This window comes from Lytechinus variegatus, chromosome 1, assembly GCF_018143015.1.
Source record: "Lytechinus variegatus isolate NC3 chromosome 1, Lvar_3.0, whole genome shotgun sequence".
NCBI lineage: Eukaryota > Metazoa > Echinodermata > Echinoidea > Temnopleuroida > Toxopneustidae > Lytechinus > Lytechinus variegatus.
The window spans coordinates 89901304-89924532 of NC_054740.1; the positions used below are offsets into that span (position 1 = coordinate 89901304).

Here is a 23229-nt window from a genome sequence, read left to right on the forward strand (position 1 = left end):
GCGAGCGCGTAGCGCGAGCTTTAAAAAAACATTCATGAAAATTATGAATACGCAGAATGTGTATCTCGCTAGGGCGAATAATGAAAACTCTGATCGCGAGCCTGTAAATAAACATTGGATGTTTAAGCCCCATGTGAACAGATAATTTACTTATCTGCTTATATCAGTCAACAGTTTCTGCGAGCGCGTAGCCTGAGCGAGTTTTGAATTTTATAAAATGACCTGAAAGATTTATGTTAATATATAGTGACAAAAATTGTTGGGAGCTAACATTTGAAAATTTTCAAAATTTAAAGAACAAAAAAGCTGTTTTGAAGCACTTTGCAGGTCAAGTTGGATGCTTATGAAAACATGTACAATCATTTTTTTTTATTTTTCAAAATTTCGGGGGGGGGGGGCAACTCACTCTCCCACTGGTCTGGGGCAGAGCATCAGGAGCCTCGTAATATTTTTATATATGCAAATGGCCAGCGAGGGAAGCGAGCCAGAAAAATTTGGCCGTTAAAATGATTTTGAAATCAAATTCTAATAGTAGCTTTGGAAATTTAGGCAAAGTAAAATTTAAGAGGCTTTTTACGGTAAATCTAGCCAGCGTAAAACTTACTTAGGTTAGAAGATAATAGGGATATATATGTAGTAGCCCCTGCATGGCTAAATTTTGGGTAAGGATTGTCCTGATTACGACTTTTATTGCATAAAATTTAGCAAGCTTAAAGCGGTCGTCAGGGGCGGATCCAGCTTTCGCCAATAGGGGGGGGGGCGATAAATATTTTCATCAACATTTTTTCCCGATTGGCCGCTATAAATTTGATTTTTGGGGGGTTTTTTTAGGGGGTAGTCCTAACTCAAGACTGAAGATTTAGTTTGTATTGTTGGTCTTCATATATAATGCGAGCGCGAAGCGCGAGCTCAAATTCTTGTCCTTAGACCTGAAATTATGAGCAGTTTTTATATCATGAACAAAGATAAGTATCAAACTAATCAATGCGAGCGCGAAGCGCGAGCCGAAATTTTAATAGTAACGTACGTGAAAAGGGACTATAGAATCGACTGTTTTTTATTGATTAATGAAGAGTGTACAAGTATCATCAATTAAATAATGAGAGTGCGGAGCACGAGCTCAAAATTTTTGATACTCCGACCTGAAAACTGGACAGGCTAAGCGTGTTTTTATTTAAATAAAGAACAAGCTGTGTGTCTCAAACAATTAAATGCGAGCGCGAAGAACGAGCATAAAATTTTCATATACTCACATGATAAAGGGACATTTTAGAAATTTTAGTAAGAATTCCAAAGAGGATAGGTATCTCATAAATAAAACAATGCAAGCGCGCAGCGCGAGCTGAAAATTTTGATATAAACAATTTTTGTAAATCAAACAAAATAATGAACGCTTAATATGCGAGCTAAAATATTGTGTACAAATTGATTTCAGAATTGGATATATTAAGTGCCATTTAATCCTCTTTAATGACATTCATTACACAGGAAATTAATGCGAGCGCGAAGCGCGAGCGAATTTTTTTAATATAAAGTCTATTTTCCAATTCTTCCCCTCACCTTCTTGTTTGCTTTCGGGGTCGGGCCGGCCGTTACGAGGCTGTAAATTACACATCATGGGTATAATATCTCTTTCTTACTTTTCTTTCTGTTTTTCATCGTTTCGATGAAATTAAAGAGTACACTTTTTTTGCAGGTTGCCAAAAAATAGGGGGGGGGCCGGGGCCGGCTCGGCCCCCTCCTGGATCCGTGCCTGGTCATCCACCTTTCTTCCCGGTCTTTATATTTTTCAAGCCCGGTCGTGTTTTTGTCCCTTTTCTTCATTGCTGGCTTTTGTCTTTACTATAGCTTCATTTTCCGTACTCTTATTGCCTCTTTCTCCAGGCCCGCCATTCTAGCTCAGTGCCATAATTGAGACATCCCTCTCTTAATTGCTCTGATGCTAATAATGTATTAGTATTTGGATATTTTGTACTTCCTCACATGTTCTTCTTTCCTTCCTTTTCCTGCTTTCCTTCCATCTTTCCTATTTTTGTTCTTTCTTTCTCCCTTTCTTTCTTTCTTTCTTTATTTCTTTCTTTCCTTCCTTTCTTTCTTTCTTTCTTTCTTAATTCCTTCCTTTCTTTCTTTCTTTCTTTCTTTCTTTCTTTTTCTTTCTTTCTTTCTTTCTTTCTCTTTCTCTCTCTCTCTTTCATTCTTTCTTTCTTTCTCTCTTCTTCTTCTTCTTTCTTTCTTTCTTTCTTTCTTTACTGACGAAGGAGGGCTGGGGCTAGCTTGTCTCCAAGCTCGTGTTCTAGTATAGATTTTCGAATATTCAACGGATTCTTTCCTTAAATATTCTCATCCAGTAAACGACTTTATGGCTCATTTTCTGAGACAGTATTGACTTTGATTACCAATTGTTCTTTACAAGAATTGATCCTAAATTTTACACAAGTCTTCCACTTTACTATAGTAAAGTTTTGCGAGCTTGCATGGTTGACATCTGGAGCTCAAATTGTGATACAATCCCTCTCTTTCAGCCATGCAATTAACATGCCCTTAAATAGTTTTCATATTATTGATGGTTTATTTGAAGGTTTATTTGCGACAAACCCTCAGCATTTTGTAGAGGGTATTTTCTTTCTTCTCATTGTGCACCTCAATAATGCCAGTAAAACTCAGCTCCACTTATTTTATACTTCTTTCACAATAACCCGCCAAAACCTCCGGCTCCTCAGCAACTTTCCGAAACAACTCTTGCAGGAAGTGTTCTACTGATCCTAGCTATTTCTGATCTTAAATACAATCTTAAATAAAATCGCATACAGAGGTTTTAGAGTCGATAAGTTCAGTTCGTCGGTTGCACAGCGTTGGTACAGACGCCTTGGAATCGGTTTTTGCGGAGAATTCGAAAATGGCTGAAGAATTAAACAAGTAAGGAATTACATACTGTGATTATTTTTATTTTGTTCTCTGAATCATTCTATGCACTCTTGCCTTTTGATTTATTACATGCAGTAATTTGCTGTGTTTGGTGTGTTTTTTGGTAAGGCCTAGGTCCTAGATCAAACACAAAAGCCGGGCTGGGACCCGTACCGGCACCCGCGGCCCACTGATGCAGATGCTGCATGGTTTGGTGGCCCTGGCCCTACGACTACGAGTACTCGTTACTCTACGTCTACGTTAGGGGCCTTTTTCATGAGACATGACGAGATGAGCGATATATGGCAGTGTAGGCTAGGGCTAGGCTATTGCCGGACACCTGGCTTTATTTTAGAGCTTTAAAAATGACAGAGGAGAAACTCGCAACTGCTTTAAATACCCCGCATTACCGGTATGAAATTGAAAATGATTATATGAATGATAAAATTATTTCTTGTAGGCCCTAGCTCTGTATTTTCAAGCATCGCGATTGGCCAATACGCGTCACATGACATCCAACTTTTTTAATGCACTGCACGGCAGTGCAAAAGGTGCGCAACGAAAATTGATATTGCACGTTCGAGCAAACCAGTGCTGTACTAGAAGTCCCGGGAGAAGTCCAACAAAACTGTAGTCTGTACCGTACTGTAACTTTTTAGAAATTTGTTTCTGTGTTGCTATTTTATAAAACAAATAATGCACTCGCTCTGTCGTGCGTTAAAGTAAATGCAGAGAAAGCTCTGTTTCTTCAGATGATGGGCACTGGGCACACGCCATCAGAAATTGCATTCATCATCTGGTTCAAGAGCGAAATTCTTGCTACAGCTCTGTTCCATCTACGTCATAATGATTTTTTTTTATAAATTCAAGCGCGTTCTTCATGCAATCAACGCGTTAACACTAGCCGCGTACGTGAAATAAACTACCTTGTTGCACAACTTGTATGCAGCGAGTGACGTCACCTTAGTGGATATAACGTCACAATTGAAAATACTACGCAGTATATTCCCTGAGGTGACGTCAAAACCCAGAATATAACAAATGCGATCCTTGCAGCTATGGTCACGTGATTGCGTATTGACCTATCACTGATTCAAATCTACATAATGAAATATTTCTTCCTACATGTATTCGTTTAAAATGTTAAATGTTCAGTTTTATAGGCCCTAATATCTCTCCAACGTCCACAAAAACAAAAAAAATAAATAAATGATTTAGCATGTTTAGTAACATCTCAGCTTTCTATCATTTTTTTTTGCTGAACTTATAAAAACTTGTTTAATTTTTACCTTATATAAATTTTCTTTTCTTCAAGTGCTTTTTCATAACCTTTAACTAGTGATAAAGCACGTGCCGGTCAGAAAAGTTAAAAACCATTTCGATATTTTTAAGTTTAGTTTTTAAAAAATGGAAAGAGTAGGGGTGGGAGAAAAATGGGATAAAAATAAAGGGAAACATATTATATCCAAAAAATTTGTTTGGACCTAGATTAGTTTTGATTCGTCTTGCCAGGCAGTTCGACGTTCCCAGCCCAAAGTGATCCAGCCATCCATAAGTAAGTAAATAAAAGATAACTTGGCACAATTCCAGATAAACTGCATCAGAGTGCAATTGAATTACAAAAATGTATAAAGGTGATATGTCAGGGTGGCTTGCTGTAAACGCATTTTCTCTCAATGCTGACAGTGGCGGGTGGTGTGTAAAGAAGATCATGTCTACATACATGTAGGTGTCTTTCCAAGGACTATTCTTCATATCGCCCAAAATCGGCTCTGTGAAACAGTTGAGCGATATCTCGTGCTTACGTAGAGCGGTTCTACCAAAGACCCTTTCATGCAACAGGCCCCCGAGTTACGCCTCACCTAATAGTGTGCGGGATCGGGGGCTGGGAGTTTGGGAGACATGGGCCAATGGCATGAAAGTCTTTTGCAAGCGTCATCTTTAGGCAAGAGTTCCATATGCACCCCCACTAAAATTGAAAATAAAAAAAACTTAGAGATGGTTCAGAATAATATATCTAACCCTGATGTAGAATAAAGATATATGATGGGGGAGTGGTAATAGCAAAATGCCATGATTTATTTATTTTCAGAATAAGTAGATAGAACGCCACTCACATGTATTGAGAGGTATTAAGTATGCTAACTTCACACTACAAACGTGTTTAAGCAATGGATTTTAGAGTTGTCAGTTAACATCGGGCACACTTCTCTGTCTTAACAGCATTTTCACATCAAATTCCATATCCCCCTTTAATAGTTATTTATGTTTTTGAGGGGCGGATGCAAGATTTCCAAAACGGGGGGGGGGGGGGGGACAAGCCCCTCCCCCAAAAAAGGTTTTCAACCAAAAATAATGACATTAATTTGTCCACAAAACAATTTGACAAGCAAAAAAAATAGGTCTTCACTTTCAAAACGCCCCCCCCCCCCTTTGAAAGTGAAGCCTTTTTTTTTTGCTTGTCATATTTGTTTGTGGATGATATGTCATTATTTTTGGATGAAAACCTTTTTTTTGGGGGGGAGGGTTGTCCCCCTCCCTTTTTTAATCATGGATCCGCCCCTGTCCCCATGTACCTATGAAAGCAAGCCCCCACAGTTGTGACAGGTATTGCAAATTCAGCAAGTAAGTCGCCCACCCCCAATTTTTTTAATTAATAAATAAAAGGGCCAAGCTCAAACCACTGTAGATTGCGTAGAAAAGTAATGATGAAATGCGGGACTTGTATTCCTCATTTTCTTCATATACAGGTACATGTACAGGTAAATGAATAAAAACAATCTCAAGGAAATATGGAAAATAGATGCCAATTTCATGACTTTGCAGATGTTATTAATTGTTGAATGTGAAATTTCATCATTTCTGGCACAGTCACACAGTAACAAGTCAAACTTGGAAATTATTCTTTTAACTGTCATTTTAACAGTGATTTTGACTACCGTAAGTAGCCTGAGTGTAAAAGCATAGGCCTACATACATGTATGAATCATAATTCTAGACATAACATATAATGCAAGAGATAATCATATTCAATAAAGTATTAGAAAATGTATTGAGTTTTTTATGTAAAATCTAGTAACATTAATGTCCATGAATCATGAAGCAATAGTTTTGAATCAAATTTATCCATTTTATTTGCATTCCTATTTTTGTAAGATTTTGCACATTTTTCTCTTCCCATTATTAGTGACAATGTTGTCTTTTCAGTTTTCCCTATGATGATTAAAGGGAATGAAAGGGTGTAAAAATTGATTAGGCCTACTGTAAAATATAATTTTCTCAGTAAACTCCATAAAATTTTTCATAATCTACAAGCTGTACATTGTAAAGTTTTAATTTTTATCATTTTTGTCTCACCTGCATAGCAGAGTGAGACTATAGGTGCCGCTTTCCGACGGCGGCGGCGTCAACATGAAATCTTAACCTGAGGTTAAGTTTTTGAAATTACATCATAACTTAGAAAGTATATGGACCTAGTTCATGAAACTTGGCCATAAGGTTAATCAAGTATTACTAAATATCCTATTAGAGTTTCATGTCACATTACCAAGGTCAAAGGTCATTTAGGGTCAATGAACTTTGGCCGATTTGGGGGTATCTGTTGAATTACAATCAAAACTTTAAAAGTTTTTGGATCTGATTCATGAAACTTGGACATAATAGTAATCAAGTATTACTGAACATCCTATGCAAGTTTTAGGTCACATGATCAAGGTCAAAGGTCATTTAGGGTCAATGAACTTTGGCCGAATTGGGGGTATTTGTTGAATTACCATCATAACTTTGAAAGTGTGTTGGTCTAGTTCATAAAACTTGGACATAAGAGTAATCAAGTATCCCTGAACATCCTGTGCGCATTTTAGGTCACATGACCAGGGTCAAAGGTCAATGAACTTTGGCCATAATGGGGGTATCTGTTGAATTACTATCATAACTTTGCAAGTTTATTGATCTGACTTTTGAAACTTGGACCTAAGAGTAATAAAGTATCACTGAATATCCTGTGCAAGTTTCAGGTCACATGATCAAGGTCAAAGGTCATGTGAGATCAATGAACTTTAGCCGCATTGGGGTATTTGTTGAATTACCATCCTATCTCTGTAAGTGTAATTGGTCTAATTCATAAAACGTGGAAATAAGAGTAACCAAGTATCACTGAACATCTTGTGTGAATATTAGTAGTTTTCAAAGTCAGCACTGCTGCTATGTTGAATCGCGTGATGCAGGTGAGACGGCCAGAGGCATTCCACTTGTTAATTAAATTATCTTTATTTTACCTTGTTTCGACTTCAAGTGTCACACACATCAATGCAGAACATTACCTGAACATGATTATCATTGATACACTGTACACAGCACATAGGAGTAATACTATTAGTTCTGAAGACGACAAGATTCTCCATAGGTTTTGTACATGCTGTCCAAAAGTCACAGTGTTACAGTGCAGTTATTTACAATAGTATATGCCATCATCGTCATGTTAATGAATATTTTTTTCTTATTCTTTTTAATTATTATTATCAAGTCTTTACTACATGTACATACATCTAGAATAGCAACATCTTGAAATATTCATTAACTTCACAGAGTTTGGTCAGGAAATGTCCTTTTTGAGTCACGCTGTTACAGTGGTTATTAATTGTGCATAACTAATATAATTTTTTATTCATTCTGTGCTCTTAAAAGTTACTTGGGAGTTGGGATGGTAGTTTTACATTGTAGATACATGTACACTGTAGATGACAAAACTTAATCTCAACTTCAGTATTACAACTTGTTAGTTATTCACTGTTGATATATATGAAAATTTGTTCCAAAGTGTCACAGTGTTATCTTGGAATTGCCCCAAGGTTATATCATAATCTTGCTCATTGAATGAGTGGGGTCATTCAACCATGCGCTACAAATAGATCTAATATTAAAAAGTGCAATACATGTATACAGCACAATTCAGTGAATCCCTCATTAATAAATTTTGAAACGCACAATGCGCTCGCCTACATGTATGTTGAACAACAAGGGTACATATTTGAAAAAAATTGTCATGTTTACATTGTACATGTAGTAGACCCTAGATGTAGAATTTTAAATGTATCTCCTTTGTATGTTGTATTTCTACCTCCAGACTAAGAGCAGGAGAAGCCCTCACCATGGCAACCAAGGATGCTGCTGGTGGCTCTTCTACGTCTCCTTTGCGGATGCAAGCTCTGAAATCTCCAATCCCTCGTCAGAGCTCACTTCCTGTCAGAGCAAATTCACCTGCCAGGATGCATCAGCTTATCAATAGAAATATTCTATCATTCCCTGTGAGTACAGTATCATCTTTGCTTTTAAACCAGATAATTTGGTGAAAATCATATTTAATGAAATTAAGAATTCATGAACATGATATTTATGTAGATTTTGTTTGAAGTGTTTCACAATGTATTTGACACTGATTGATATTCCATTTGTTTCTTCTCATTATTGTGTAGGGACTTTAATTTCCCATTTTCCATCTTTCTGTGATTCTGTTTTTTCTATAAAAAAATCTGTAATTTCGTTTCAAACTTGAACTTAAATGCTGATGTGTCTTTGAGGCATAAATGTGGCTGTAAAAAGTGGCTTAAATTTCATTTATTTTTGTACCTGTATATATCTGCAAGTTCGTCATGTCAAAGTTTGATCTGTAAAAGTAATCTTTGGAAGTTGTCTTTTGTTTGATTCATTTTTTAAAAAGTTGGTTTCAGTGCAAAGATGTTGAATATTGTGAACAAAATTTTACACAGGCTCTTAAACCATTGGGCATGTGACTTATGAATATTTATGAATACGCAAATACCTCCCAATATACCTGTGTATAGAGACAATCAATCAAATTATTTCATGGATAATAAGGCCTACGTTATAATATTGCATTGAGTGAATAAATATTGATAAACATTTTGTATTTGGAAATTATTTAGGCTCTGATTTTATTTGAGAAATATTTTAAAAAGTGAAATTCTGGCTGACTTTTTGAATTACTAAACATACTTTTTCAACTTTTAATTTTTGTACATACATGTACATGTATGCGCTTAAATCTTCATTTTCCTCATTTAAATAAAATCTGGGTGTTGTAGCATGCGCCTGTAATCCAAGCTATGTGAGAAAGTTTCATATTGATGCAGAGGTTTAAGCCCTGGTGACGTTAAAGGTCGATCTCAGACATAAAATCATTTCTGATTGATACACGTCTGAGTCTGAAAAAAAATAAAAAACGCACTCATATTTTTTCACCATACAGGGTGTGTCAAATAGCAAAAGTTCTCTGTTGGCGACTTTTGCACCAATTACTAAATGTGTCAATATTTCTGTGCGGTGTTAAATTTGCGGCTGATTGGCAATTTGTGAAATCCGCGAAAATAAAGCCCCCAGGATAACAGCGTACATGTACATGTATATTCAAAACAACTTTTTGTTTGGGACTTCAGGTGGATGTGGCCAATTATTTCATCTTGTTATTTTTTGTCTGACACACTAAAATGCAGTGTCTAGCAAATTTTATTTTATTTTTTATTTTTTGTGAGCTTTACATTGACTTTATTGTAGGCTTACTAATTTGCATGCCGTGTATTGTGCATACCATACATTGTAGAAGAAGAAAATAAAACAAAAGTATATTTTCTTCAGTTCTTGACTGATGCTTTGATGCATTGTACTTTTGTTGGGTACACAATACACAATGTGAAGTTGCCAATGTATGTACATGTACATGTAACAATGTATTGATATTTACTTAGGGGGAGCCTCCTTGGAGGGGTTGGCACATTGTATTAAAATGATATAGATTTTGGAGAGCTCTATCAGTCTTTAATGCCCTCTTCTCTCAATTGAAACATTCACTCACAGTCTGCAGATGTCGTGTGTGCATTAGCATCAATGATACTAATGAGATACTAATGACTAACGCAAACCCACACTTTACAGATGTAATTGAACTACTCTTGCTATTGTTTTCTTGGCATAATTAGACAAAAAATTTGAGGGCCCCCCAAAAAAAAAAAATTAACTAATGATACTGTAAAAAATAATGATTAAAAAAATATAACAAAATAGAATGAAGTTCAATTTGAAAAAAAAAGAAAAATGAATAAAATGTAATTAAAAAGTGTTGAAAGATTTTTTTAAAGGAAATCAAATAAAAAGTTCTTGCAAATGTATACAGTGTACATGTGATTTGGATATCAGTTTGGTGACTTTGGTCCCAACATGTGATTTTGTGGTTTTTTGGTTGATGACATTTAGATACAATGTACATGTATGTGTACAATTCATATTCATTCTGTACATTTATCAATGAATTGATATCTTTCGAACAGGATTATTCCTAGTGACTCCCCTACAATAATTTGAAGACATTACATCCACTGCTTGTATTTTGGGGTTTCAATACCCTGATGATTTTTCCCAAAAATTAACAAAATCTAGAAATGCTTATTACTGTATTCAAAGATCAATTTAAATAATGCACATTGGTTCTTTGTTGCTTGATTAATTTTATGTCTCTCTGGGATAATATATGTGGAGATGCAGCTGCCTGGTAGCATGTCACCAAGGTCTTTCAGATCACACCAAAGTGTGTTGATCATTACCTTGGATTCATTAACCCCTTTAGTCCTGCACTCAAAGTGAGAGGCTTAGGGATATTTGGGTATCATGCTCCTAAATGTTTAGAGCTAGTCTTCTTAGTTAAAATCAGCCCTTTGAATACTACATGTAATAGTGATTCAGAATTTCAGATTGCATTTAATGAGCTAAAAAAATATTAAAGCCCATTCCAAGCTGGTGAAATTATACACTTTATTTGATTTCACAGGAGAGTATATGTACATACATGTGTATAAAGTAAATTGAGTCCATATGAAATTGTTTGAGATCAATCCCAAATGAACTTGTAGTGCTCAATTTTTATTTTAAGTAAAAAAACGTTAAAAGTTGAGTTATCACAGTAATTTAATTCTTTTTTATTGTATGTCTGTAAATTCACAATCACTTGCAACATACATGTACTATAGAGAAGCCTTCCTGTAGCTGAAACAATAACATTTGCTTTTCTGGGTTTTTTTTCTGTTGTTAGTGTTAACCAAAATTTAATTTCTGAGAAACTGCATAAAAGTACCATCAATGGATTGAAAGTTTTACTGGAATAGTATTTCAGATGAATCGTGTCCTTCATCGTCTGTGCTCAAATGTACATTATACAGTAATACAAGGCTCATTCATAAATTACATATCATGTTTCCCCCTTCTTTCTCTCTCTCTTTCCTTTCCTTCTTTTCTCTAATATGTTTTTGTAATCTTATCCTGGGAATTTGGGATCACCCTTGATAGTCTCTTTGGCTCTTGGCAATCCTCTGTTCAGGTTTCTTTGGTTGTCGTTTGTATCATGGTAGGTCCATGTTTGTATTTTGGTAGTTTTATATTGTTGATTTTCATTTGATTTTATCATTTTTGTAAATCAACTCTTGGTAGTATTCGTCATATTTATACCATTCATTTTAACATGGAAATAAATGACATGAAACAAATACAGGACAACCTGAACCACAGATAAATAAACATCCATTCTTAGATCTAGGTGGCAAGGTGTGAGAGACCTTACTTTAGAAGTGTATTTTTATCTCCACCAGTCAGGGAAAGCAATCTAATCCTAATTCTCAGTTTCTCATTCTTTCCTATCATTTCCAAAGTCTTTCAGTGAAATGTACCATGCACTCGCAGATACAAGTGCAATGTGATAGCCTTGTAAAGAACCTGATAATATAAACACCTATTGCCATGGTAACATTGCAGGTGTTGATTTATAATGCATCATTTGATGATGAATACTACATGTACTGTAGTAATGGAGTTTAATTCAGCATTTCAGCTGTACATGTACACAGAATGTTGATAGATGGTGGAGAGTACATGTGCTTTCATATCACCTGGACAATAATGAATAATGTTAACTTACACTCTCAGAGTCAGTTATTAGATTTATAGAGGGCTGTCTGAGCCTACTATATTTGGAATAATTTTCATAGTCCCCATTTTTTGAAAAAGATCTCACAAATTCTCAAAATTTCAGGGAAGGTACAATTTTTTTTTCAGGCCATAAAATCAGAATTATCAGTAGAATATAAGCTAAAATGATGAAAATTAAAGCAAAAGCCAAAATACATGTAAACAGCTTTTCATGTAATTTATGACCATTTGCAGTGTTTAGCATAATGTTTGCCAAACTTATACATGTATATTATCTTTACAGTCACATGGAGTTTGCTTTAATGGATATTTAGCTGATTGATCATGTAGCTCAGATCAATTGACAATTTGTTTATATTTAAATTCTACTGTAAGGAAAGTCAAAGAATTTGAAAAAAATATTAAAGTGTGTGAAGTATGAGCTGAGCACTGATCAAACTTAAAATATTTCTTCTAATATTTTCACATTAGAATTCCCTCAATGAATTGCCCTCCAATTGAAATTTTGTCATATTGAGCCCATTCCTATTTATTTTTAAATCTGGAACTACAATAAATGGCAGCATTTTGGGTAGAATGAATTGGATGGGAAATGTATCTACATGTAATTATCTACCAGTATCTTCTTTCAAATCATGTTGCTATGCTCAGCAGAAAACAACATCAGGGATATGAAGAGTAATTTGTGACAGCATTCATGATTAGAGTGTACACAAAATGTTTCTCTTTTACCACAGATACATGTACACTGTACATGGGAGGTTGTATTATGGTAATGAAACTACACATATGCACAAGCTCTATGTTCAATCAAGAATTTTACCACCTTCAATATGGAAGGACTGACAACCAATCTATGACACATCTAATGAATTATTGACAGCATAACAAATGGACTGGATTCCAACCTTAATTTACTAATGGCTTTGTTGGTGATTGCATCGTTCAAGAAATTGTGAATTTGCTACTAGTCTTTATCTATAAATGTTGCATTTTATTTATGCTGAGGTTTTATATCAAGACACGGGGTCCTTCTATTCCTAACTAGGGATTAATTGTGTTCCCAGAAGGTTTACATACCATTTTTTCATGAAAAAAATTGAGGCTACTGAAATAGATTTTTACCGGTTTTGCAATGGGCAAAAATATGCAAAGCAAGCATTTTATCTTTATTATTGATTATGGCTGTAAAGCATTTAAATTCAAATAAAGAAATGAGAATAATTCACCCTCTATTTTGGTTTCAAAGAACATTGTGTTCATGAACAATGTGGTGATAACAATTCAATAAACAAAGCTCAGGGCTTAGCCTAAAATCCATATATACATGTATATATATATATTTTTTTTTTTTTAGATTCAGTATAATGCATCCTACATCATATGTATTCAGACAATTATTTAACATAAAAAATCTTCCTAAGTATAGTTAGATGCCCACCTAAAACATAAAATTGCCAGGCAAAGTTCTCTGTATTATGCTAGAATAGTCATTTAGTAACTCTTTCTCTACCTTCTGTAAAAACTATCTCATAAAATTTATCAGTTAAATATTATGGATACTATTCTGATAACTAAACGTATGTTTAAACCTAGTCTCAACTAGAATTTTAAGCTTTTCTATGGAATGCCTACTTCATAATACTTTTTTCATATTCCTGGCAATTATGTATCAATTCATGAAAATTCATAATATTTTTTATTTTACTATTGTTCTTATTTTATGACTCGAAAGATTTTTGTTACAGGATAAGAATAATCTTCAATTCAAGCTGTGTGCGCTATGAACGCCTAGCTTAGCCGGGTAATATAGGAGCGCCTTGAGCACCTAACAAGGTGGATATGTGCGCAATATAAATATCCTATATTATTATTATTAGTGAATGAATCGACAACAGGCACTCCATAAAAGGTGGTGAACCAAGTTTTAACTAAATCATGGTTATCAGAATACTACCCAATAATTAAAAGGGATGGTTGTTTTTAATACAGGGTTCATACTGTAGATCTTGTTTAATCAGAGCAACATACCAAACAAAGTATTTTAACTTTCATGAATGGAGATTATTATTGGTTTCTTTTAAATCGAAATTCATGATTTTGCTTTTCAGACATTCATAATCTAAGGTTAGGATATTGTTCTTTGGAAACATACCCAGCTTTCAATCTGCATTATACCAGTATTTACTTTTTATCAGATAGAAGCATGATGTTTCCATGGAAACACAATTTGATGAAAGCCCAAGTCCACACTACCAGCATATGGTACATGTACATGTATGTTCATAACATTTGAGTGCGTTGAAATCTACATGTATTAGATCCTAGTGACTTTGTGATTGACCTACTCCTTTACTTCAGAGTCATTGTATGAAGGGTGGGTTTAATCAATTTTTAAGCAAGATTAACAAATCCAGGTGGAGTGTCTGCAATATGTTAGCCAGTATTGGATGACTGCGCGTATTAATGCACTTGATTACACAGTGAGCTGATAAGAATTTTTTGAAGAGAGAAAACACAGGAAAGGATGAACCTGTATGAAAAACAGTATTCGCTGATAGGATGTTCTATCCCACAAGTGGTAAATAAATAAATTGAATAAATGAATAGATAAATAAATGAGTGAGTGAATGGATGGATGGATAGATGGATGGTCGGTCAGATGAATGAATGAATAAATATATGAATCAACAAACGATCAAGCAAGAAATAAACAAATAGATAAATTAATTAAAATGTTAGTTTTATCTTCTAGTAGCATGAATCGAAGATTGAGTGAAACTGATACAGCAATATAATCTGAATGTTATTGTGCATAAAGTCACCTTAGAACAGCCCTGCCCTAGCCTAGGGTTTGTTAGTGCCCATCACAGATAATTTACTGTGACCCAGGAAGTACATGTATGTCATCCTTGAAGTGTAACTAGGTTTACAATTTGTGTGTTTAATAATTGATAGAGGCTTTTTTGTAAGACCAACAATAGTTTGAACTGAATTAGTTTCTTGAACAGAGCATACGTTTGCTAAAATTCATTGTTTTATCAGTTTTTCAATCAGAAGTAGATATGAAAGTCAAGATTACATGCACCACAACACATTGATTTCAAATGATGAATTGATAACAGGCAACAAATCATATATACATGTATGTTTTCAGAATCGGATGCAGAAAGTCAATAAATCATTATACAATTTTGTTTTGTTTCACATCTTTTATAGCAACAACTTTCATTCATCTTTAATATAGATACTTGTATTTTTTTCCCTTTATCTCTCTCTGTCTTAACCACACTCTCTCTGTCTCTTTATTTATTTTCCCTGCATTTTACTTAGAAAAATACATAAAGATTTTTTGCCTTTTTGATTAGACTCTCCAGGTTCAATGTATATGTAGGTATGCACAAGCTTATAATTATATCATTTCTAGTTTAAAATAACAATTACTACAGACTCCATTCCTGTCATGGTTCCCACCCAGTGATAAAAGAATGCAATCAAACATACGAAACAGCAGCTCAAGTGACAGACTTTGTCATTTGATACTATGCTCAACAACATTGTGAGAATTTATTACATTTCATGGCCTTCACTGCCTCCATCTAGTTGTCACTTAATCTTTGATTAAAGACACATTTATGCACTTGTATGCATGAATATACTGTATTTTGGTGTTGTTTCATATAAAAGCTGTTCATAAGGTACATTTATGAATGACTTTATGCATGACTGGTAATGTTTTCTTATGCTTCATGATTACCGTATCATTTCTATTCCCTATCAACTAATTTTGAAATTTGATATTTTTTAGATTAAAATTCTCATTGAACATTAACAAATATCTGAATGAAGATTGTTATTTCGCAAGTTTTGGAAATACGGAAAGCTACATGTACATGTACATGTAGATCCAATTTTAGTTGAAAGGGGGGGGGGGAATAATTAGGTATCTCATTTATCTCAAGAAAGTATCACCAGTCATGTGTAAATATATGAATAACTTTATTTATTTTCGGTCACATAGAAATAGGATTTTACCATTATAATTATTGCATTGAGCTGTAAATAGAGGAATATCTGGTTGTTGCTAAGGAATAATACATAATTTTGCCCAAAAGATTTCTATAAAGATCTCCACCAATTCACTATACATTGTACATTGTATCAGCAGTAGATATGAAGTTCTCACATTTATGATTTAATTGCCTTAGCAACTTACCCGGTAAAATAAGGTTATTTTTTTATATGTACGTGTACATGAGTATTTACAAATTACAAGAAATAGCTGTTAAAGTAGCATTGCATTAAAACACTTTTGAAATAGATTGATCTATGTCCTACATTTTCATTAAGTTCTCCAGAAAACTTGTTAACAATAAAATGTACTTTATGTTCAAATTTCCAACAAGCCTGTCTGGTTGATTATCTGTATGCCTTGGCTTAATGTCATCTATGCTATAATAAGATTAAAAATAGATCTCCAAGATTCTAATACGTGTACATGTACCTACAGGTCGATCTTTTTAGTGCCAAACCATTTTAGTTTTCTGGCTGCCATGTACTTATACATGTAGATTTCTACAATCATGAAATGTTTTTTTCTGTGTTGGTATGTTATTTAAACGCTTCTCTCCTTTTCCAGATGACAATCTTCTTACCCACAATTTCTGTTTAACTTACATGTACATGTACTTTGAAGTGCATTTCCAATTCCAAGATGCTTGTTAAAAATGAAAGTTTTAATCTATGAAGGCTAGATTTCATTTTTGGCTGATGGGATATTAAAAGGGAATCATTGTGATACACAAAGAATGAGTCAATTAGCAGTTAGGACCTTCATGTGTAAAGTCATAGTACATGTAGATGTGTGTAAAACAAGCGTATACATGTAGATGAAACACTCGTCATATACATGTTATAAAATGAACAGCATCTGCATGATAATTGATGACATGTTTGCAGTACTTTGCAGTGGCCTCGCTTCAGGCATGATTTTTAGACCCCCCCCCCCATTAATCATCTTTTCTTCTATTCATTCTAACTATGACTCTGAAAGGATGCATGTGAGGCTTTTAAAGGCACCTTGATGCATGTACAATATTGATCAGAGTCGTATACATGTACTTGTGTGATGCATTATACTTTAGTTTGGTCAGGGGTAATATTTATCCCTGAATTCCCTCTTTCTGAACACTGCTCTAAAATGTGGCATTAGTTTTGTATGATGGTGATGAAGACGACGATGGTGAAGTACAATGGTGGACTTGGTGGTGGTGATGGTCAGTGTTCTAGTTAGAGCCTTTTTAGTGGTGGTTGCAATATCACAGCAATGCAAAGAGTTTAAGGCCGGGTATTAAAGTGGTCTTAAAGCCGAAATCAAATGAACATCATGTCATGATAACCTGACATTAGCAAATCTTTGAAAATAGACTAATATTTTAAAGACTATTTATTGTCATTTATGCAAATAATACAAGATTAAAGATGGAAATAAATGCAAGTGTTATTCTTCTTTACAAGGAGTTGTGTTTTTCATGGTTTTTCATTTAAAATTAGTGGTGATCGGAAATAGTGTTTTTCATGATGCATGATGGTCAGAAATCTTCTGTACTAGTTGGGCCAACCACTGTAAATATATCAGTGGTGATGATGAAAGTGGTACTTGATGATGATGAAGATTCTTTTCACTTTATATCTCCAGTAATTTCTTGAGGCAATATTTATTACCGTATTAGGTCCCATAAATATTCCCTTCTGCGATCTAATATGCAGAATGTTTGCATTACTAGGAGGTAAAATGTTTTATTAAAGTCTGGTATCAGGTGGTTTCTTTCCAGACTATTAAAAAGCCAACATACCTGAATCGTCTGGAAGCCAAAAGGTATTTAAGTTTGTAATGATTGACATTGAATGTATTGTTGCACTTTCAAATGTATCAGATCAGTGTGCCATGCTTTATCTGGACTTGAATGCACGGGAAAAAATCATGGGGGACTAGGGGTAATTTAGCCCCAGAAATGCTCAAAAGAGCACTGGAATTCTGGAAAGTATTTTTAAAAGGAGCCCTGGAAATCCCCCTTTATCTCAATGTTAAAGCTTGTCCAGTGTTGCAGATTTACATGTAAACAATAAGTTGTAAAAAGTAGCCCCCCTGCCCCCCTCCCCCCCCAAAAAAAAAGCATGCCTGATTGAATGTGTCATGAGGGTGTCTTCTTAAGCTGTCTTTATGAAATATCCATGTACATTATTTCATATGAACACTAGATTTTACTGATGGACATTGTTCTATCTTTTTTATCATGCAGGGCAAGATCCCATCTGGACCACAGAGTTTTTCACAGTCATTCGGCGGCACAATGAGAAAGAAAGATCAGTTTGGTACACCTTCCTATCCATCTCCACTAGACAGGATAAGGACAGGCAAAAGGTAAATCAGATAGCTCATATAATTTCAGATGATATTGTTTTGCACCTCCACCCCCATTTTCATTTCTTCATTCTCCTTCATGAAATTTGTGTATAGTGATAGATTAAAAGAATTATTTTTTGGATGAACTAGAAAACAGAGATTACAATTACATGTATTTCAGAAAGGTCTTGGTATATATCCTGCCTGAAGGAATTTCCCATGTATTAAACCTGTCATAAAAGGTGTAACAATAATGTGCAAAAGTTATCCTACATATATATGCCGTACTACACTCAGAATTATGAATAGATAACTATGTTAATGCATATCAGTATGGGATACAATTTGCATCTTCTTTGATTTCCCATGTGGAATAAATATTTAAAATGCTGTTCTACTAGATTTATTTCATACAGTGTAGCAGCTTTGGGATCCAGCCTTACAATAATTACATGTCAAATCAGTATAATATTGCAATTCCCTTTTGGAGTTTTTAACTGTCTTTATACCCTTCCCTACCACTATCATCCCCCTCTCTCCATCTTTCCTCCACTCTGTCACTCACACACACCCCCCCCCCCCCTCACGTTCATTTTACACCAGTGTGGCTGTTAATAATTTACATGCAGCAACCGTTACACAAAAATGACCATTGAAATTGGTCCTCTCTCCTCTTGGTGTAAAAATGGGAAATGATACAGATAGACAATTTCCTATCCAATTACTCTATAGATAGCCAGGACTCCCAAGAACCCTCTTGAAAGTGGCAATTAGCTTAATACACATTCATTTTCTTCATTGGGAAATTAAATTGCATTATACATCATTCATCATCTAAACCACTCTTTTGGAACTCGTTAACCCAATTACGTTAAATTATGTAAATCTTTAAACCGATTCAAAGGAGCATGTCATAGCTTCTTCATCCCTCTCTCTTTTGCATATTATTCTTAATATTATATTTAGATTGAATTGTTATTCTTTTTGTGCTAAAAACTATATTTAAATATAAAAAAAACAGATGATGTATTTTTAGCAGGTACCTTGTTTTTTATTTTTATTGTGTATGTTACATATATGTATACTAACTTTTTTTTATTTTATAAGAACTTGTTCTTTCAATCACAATAACAAATCACAGGAATTATGATCTAATGAAGACAGACCCTGTTCTGGACACATATATTTGAAATTTCATTTTCCAAAAATTACTTCATTTAGATTGAGTAGGGATTTCTCATCATTAATTTCTCTGTGCAGCATGCATGTTTTATAAAATGCAAATTAAATACTCGGAACCCAGTGATCAATTTCAGCTTCACATTTAAATCTGATGACTTATTTTACCTTTTCATTTTTATAAGTATTTAATTTTCTTCCTCTGATATAGATATTCTATTTCTGTTGTTAGATGACTTAGAAGGGGGATGTGGGGGCTTTGATAATGTTTTCTTTTTCAAATATGTTCAGGTTATTTATTTATATAACATGAATATTTGCCTTATTATTTGTATAAGTTTTCTTTTCCTTATTCTTTCAGGGAGAGGGCAGCACAGTTTGGTTTGAGTTCATCATTCAATACATCACTTGACATAAACCAAACCTTCCCACTTACTGAGCTACCAGCTTCTAAATCAGATCTTATTTCCAATGAACCTATTACAGGATGTACCTTAGAAAAGTTCAAAGGTAATGAACATTTTCAAAGCCATGTGATTTGAAAAAAAAAACAAGAAATTTGAAATTTTATAAAGTAACCAGTCTAATGATGAAGGCACTCCAGTAAAAGAGCTGTGATCAACGATGGCATGAAAATAATTAAATTGTTGACTTCAGATTTTTTTTAATGAACAGTAGAAGAAAAAATTGTATTCCTGACATTCAAAGCTAGTATGAAAATTAGACAAAAAAAGAGAGAAAAAAAATTGTCTTATTTGCATACTGTTAGAATTATTTGCCTGAGTGTATTTGTCTATGTCATATGTGTATATGAACAGTGACAGTTGTGAAGTGATGGGCTATGTGTTTATGAAGATTCTTTTGGATTCAGATAATGAATAATCATGATCTTATTCTAAGAAAGGGCTGAGTTTTTGAGGTGTCAAAATATCCCAGTCTGTAGAGGGTTAATGGGAATTTATGACACCCTTAATTGTCAATACCCAGTCATTATGGTAGTATAAACAGAAATTTAGAAAGTCTTCTATTTCCTTCCACAGGGGACGAACTGAACTCTCTCAGCTTTACTGGGGGACTATGCAAGGGGTCGTTTGCTCCCACCCCTACCCCACCACCACCACCACTTAACATGTCCCTTGGTAGGTCTTGGTCATTTTACAACTTTGTTGGTGGAGCCCAGACAGGCATGGTCCTCCCTACAACAGTAAGGAATCCAAACAAGGCAATGCTGACTATAGAAGCACGTAGTACCAAGGTGAGCAAAGAACCTTAGTGGTTCTTAAAGAAGTATGAAAACAGTGGTTCTTACTGTTTGATTGAAAAATGGGGCCATAATTGTGTACATATTTGATAAGGATACCATCAGCTGCCTTGAATGTATGTTGATTCTATCATCCTTACATGTAATCACCCATCATATACACCAGTCAAGTTTATCAGTTCTAAAATTGTAGAATTTATCAATTTTTTTTTATTTATTAAATTATTTATTCATTCATTTTTGTCTCGCCTGCATAGTAGAGTGAGACTATAAGTGTAGGCGCTGCTTTTCCGACAGCGGCATCGTCAAAATTGAAATCTTAACCAAAGTTAAGTTTTTGAAATGGCATCATAACTTATAAAGTATATGGACCTAGTTCATGAAACTTGGACATACGAGTACATGTAATTAAGTACTACTGAACATCCTGCCTGAGTTTAAGGTCATTTGACCAAGGTCAAAGATCAGTTAGGGTCAATGAACTAGACCATATTGGGGAATCAATATCAAAATCTTAACCAAGCTTAAGTTTTTGAAATGTTGTCATAACTTAGAAAGTATATGGACCTAGTTCATGAAACTGAGACATAAGGGTAATAGTGTATCACTGAAGTTCCTGCTAAGTTTCAGGTCACATGACCAAAGTCAAAGGTCACTTAAGGTCAATGGACTTTCACCATGTAGGGGGCATTTGTGGAATTGTCATAAAAGTTTATGGATCTAGTTAATGAAGAGTAATCATGTATCCCTGAATATCCTGTGCGTGTTTCAGGCCACAAGACCTAGATCAAAGGTCATTTTAAGGTCAATGAACTTTGGCGGTATTTGTTGAATTGGCATCATGACTTATAAAGTTTTTGGATCTACACGTATCAAGTATGTTTTGTACACGTCTTGGGTCATATGATTATGGTCAAAGGTATGTTGGGTCATGGTATTTATTATCATATGAGTTTTTTGTGAATAATTATTCAATAGCTGATTTCAAAGTCAGCACTGTTACTGTATTGAATCAGAGCGTTCCACTTTTTTAAAATTTATTTATTTATCTACTCATTTATTATATTTTTTTTATTCACTTATTTATTTTTTTTTACTTTGTTTACACAAGGTAACCTCATTAGTGAATTAAAGTTTTATTTTGGGGCCCTGCACTAAAAGATGAAAGTTACAAACACTATCACAGTGCCATTTTATTGTGTGCTGACGTAAGGGATATTACAAGTTGAAGACACATGATATATCAATTAGATATATAATCAAGTTATCTCATTTGAAATTTAATGAAGTTTGGGAAATATTGTTTGATTTAGTAGAAAATGAATAATAGTATAAAAAATAGTATCAAACTAATAAAGAAAAATCATATATCTTTTCTTTCAGATTCTAGTTGCAAGTAAGATGGCTGGAGAACTATTTGGATATGACCCTCAAGAGTTGGTTGGGAAGAAAATGACTGATCTTCTCTCGCTTCCTGATAGAGACAGACCTCATGCTCTCATGGAAGAACATCTAGAATCTACTGGACAAGTGGTTATGGTCTCAGGACATGTGGTGAGTCGAACACAGGTTCAAGTCATGGACCGCTGATTCAGTGATGCATTTGAGGGTGTGTTTTTTCTTTCCAATGATTACTTTATTATCAAATTATAAGGAAATGTCCATGAAGAATATAAAGTTGTACTACACTTATTAATAAGACTCATTTCAATCATCGCTTGATATTTTTCAGCCATTTCGATATCATCAATACCAATTTATATATACCAGTATACAGTTCCTTACCTAGGATTTTCCAAGGGGGGGGGCAAATTCTTCCTCCAAAAAATTTGACAAGAAAAAAAGGTCTTCAACCACAAATGAAGGATTTCGTACCAGAAAAAAAAAATTTGACAAGCCCACCCCCCCCAAAAAAAAAGGTCTTCAAGTTCAAAGTAGTGGGCCACTTGTGGCTCGTCAGGGATCATTTTTACTCTTCAGGGGGGGCAGGCATACATCCCGTGCATGGGTTGTGACTCGTCAGGGGGGTAGGTATGCTAATGCCGGTATATACATTTTTGCTAACTTTACAATGACTTGAAACATGTGTACCTTCATATAGTTCTAACCAAACTTGCTATGATTATGAATTGAAAGCAGGAAAAAATGTATGTGGAAGATAGGTTGTCCACTACAGGAATCTATCAGATATCTTAACCCATTGTTTGCTTTATATACATGTATTTATAACAAGTTAAGTGTATTGAGACATTTTTCTGTTTATATTTGTTTAGTTTGACATCATGGACTCCAATGGTCTAGTCATTCCTGTCTCTCTCTGGATGAAAAAACTAACAGACGAAGAGAATCCAAAATGTCTGGTCGTCATGGAACCAGTTGAAAGGACATCGGGCAAAATTGTCTTTGATGTCACAGTAAGTGATTTCTAACCTATGAAATGTCATGCGCAGTGATTGGTAGTGCAATGATATAATTGAAAGACACTTCT

General features: G+C 34.5%; 1 protein-coding gene across 1 annotated transcript; it reads left to right on the top strand.

Annotated features, from left to right (window-relative positions):
- Positions 1-2605: 2605 nt before the first annotated feature.
- Positions 2606-23170, top strand: LOC121432268. The gene is made up of 7 exons (XM_041630133.1): positions 2606-2916; positions 8030-8210; positions 18198-18319; positions 19842-19990; positions 20521-20735; positions 22125-22295; positions 23015-23170. Exons 1-7 carry the CDS (start codon positions 2897-2899, stop codon positions 23168-23170), a joined length of 1014 nt encoding a protein of 337 aa, XP_041486067.1. The 5' UTR covers positions 2606-2896.
- The last annotated feature ends 59 nt before the right edge of the window (positions 23171-23229 follow it).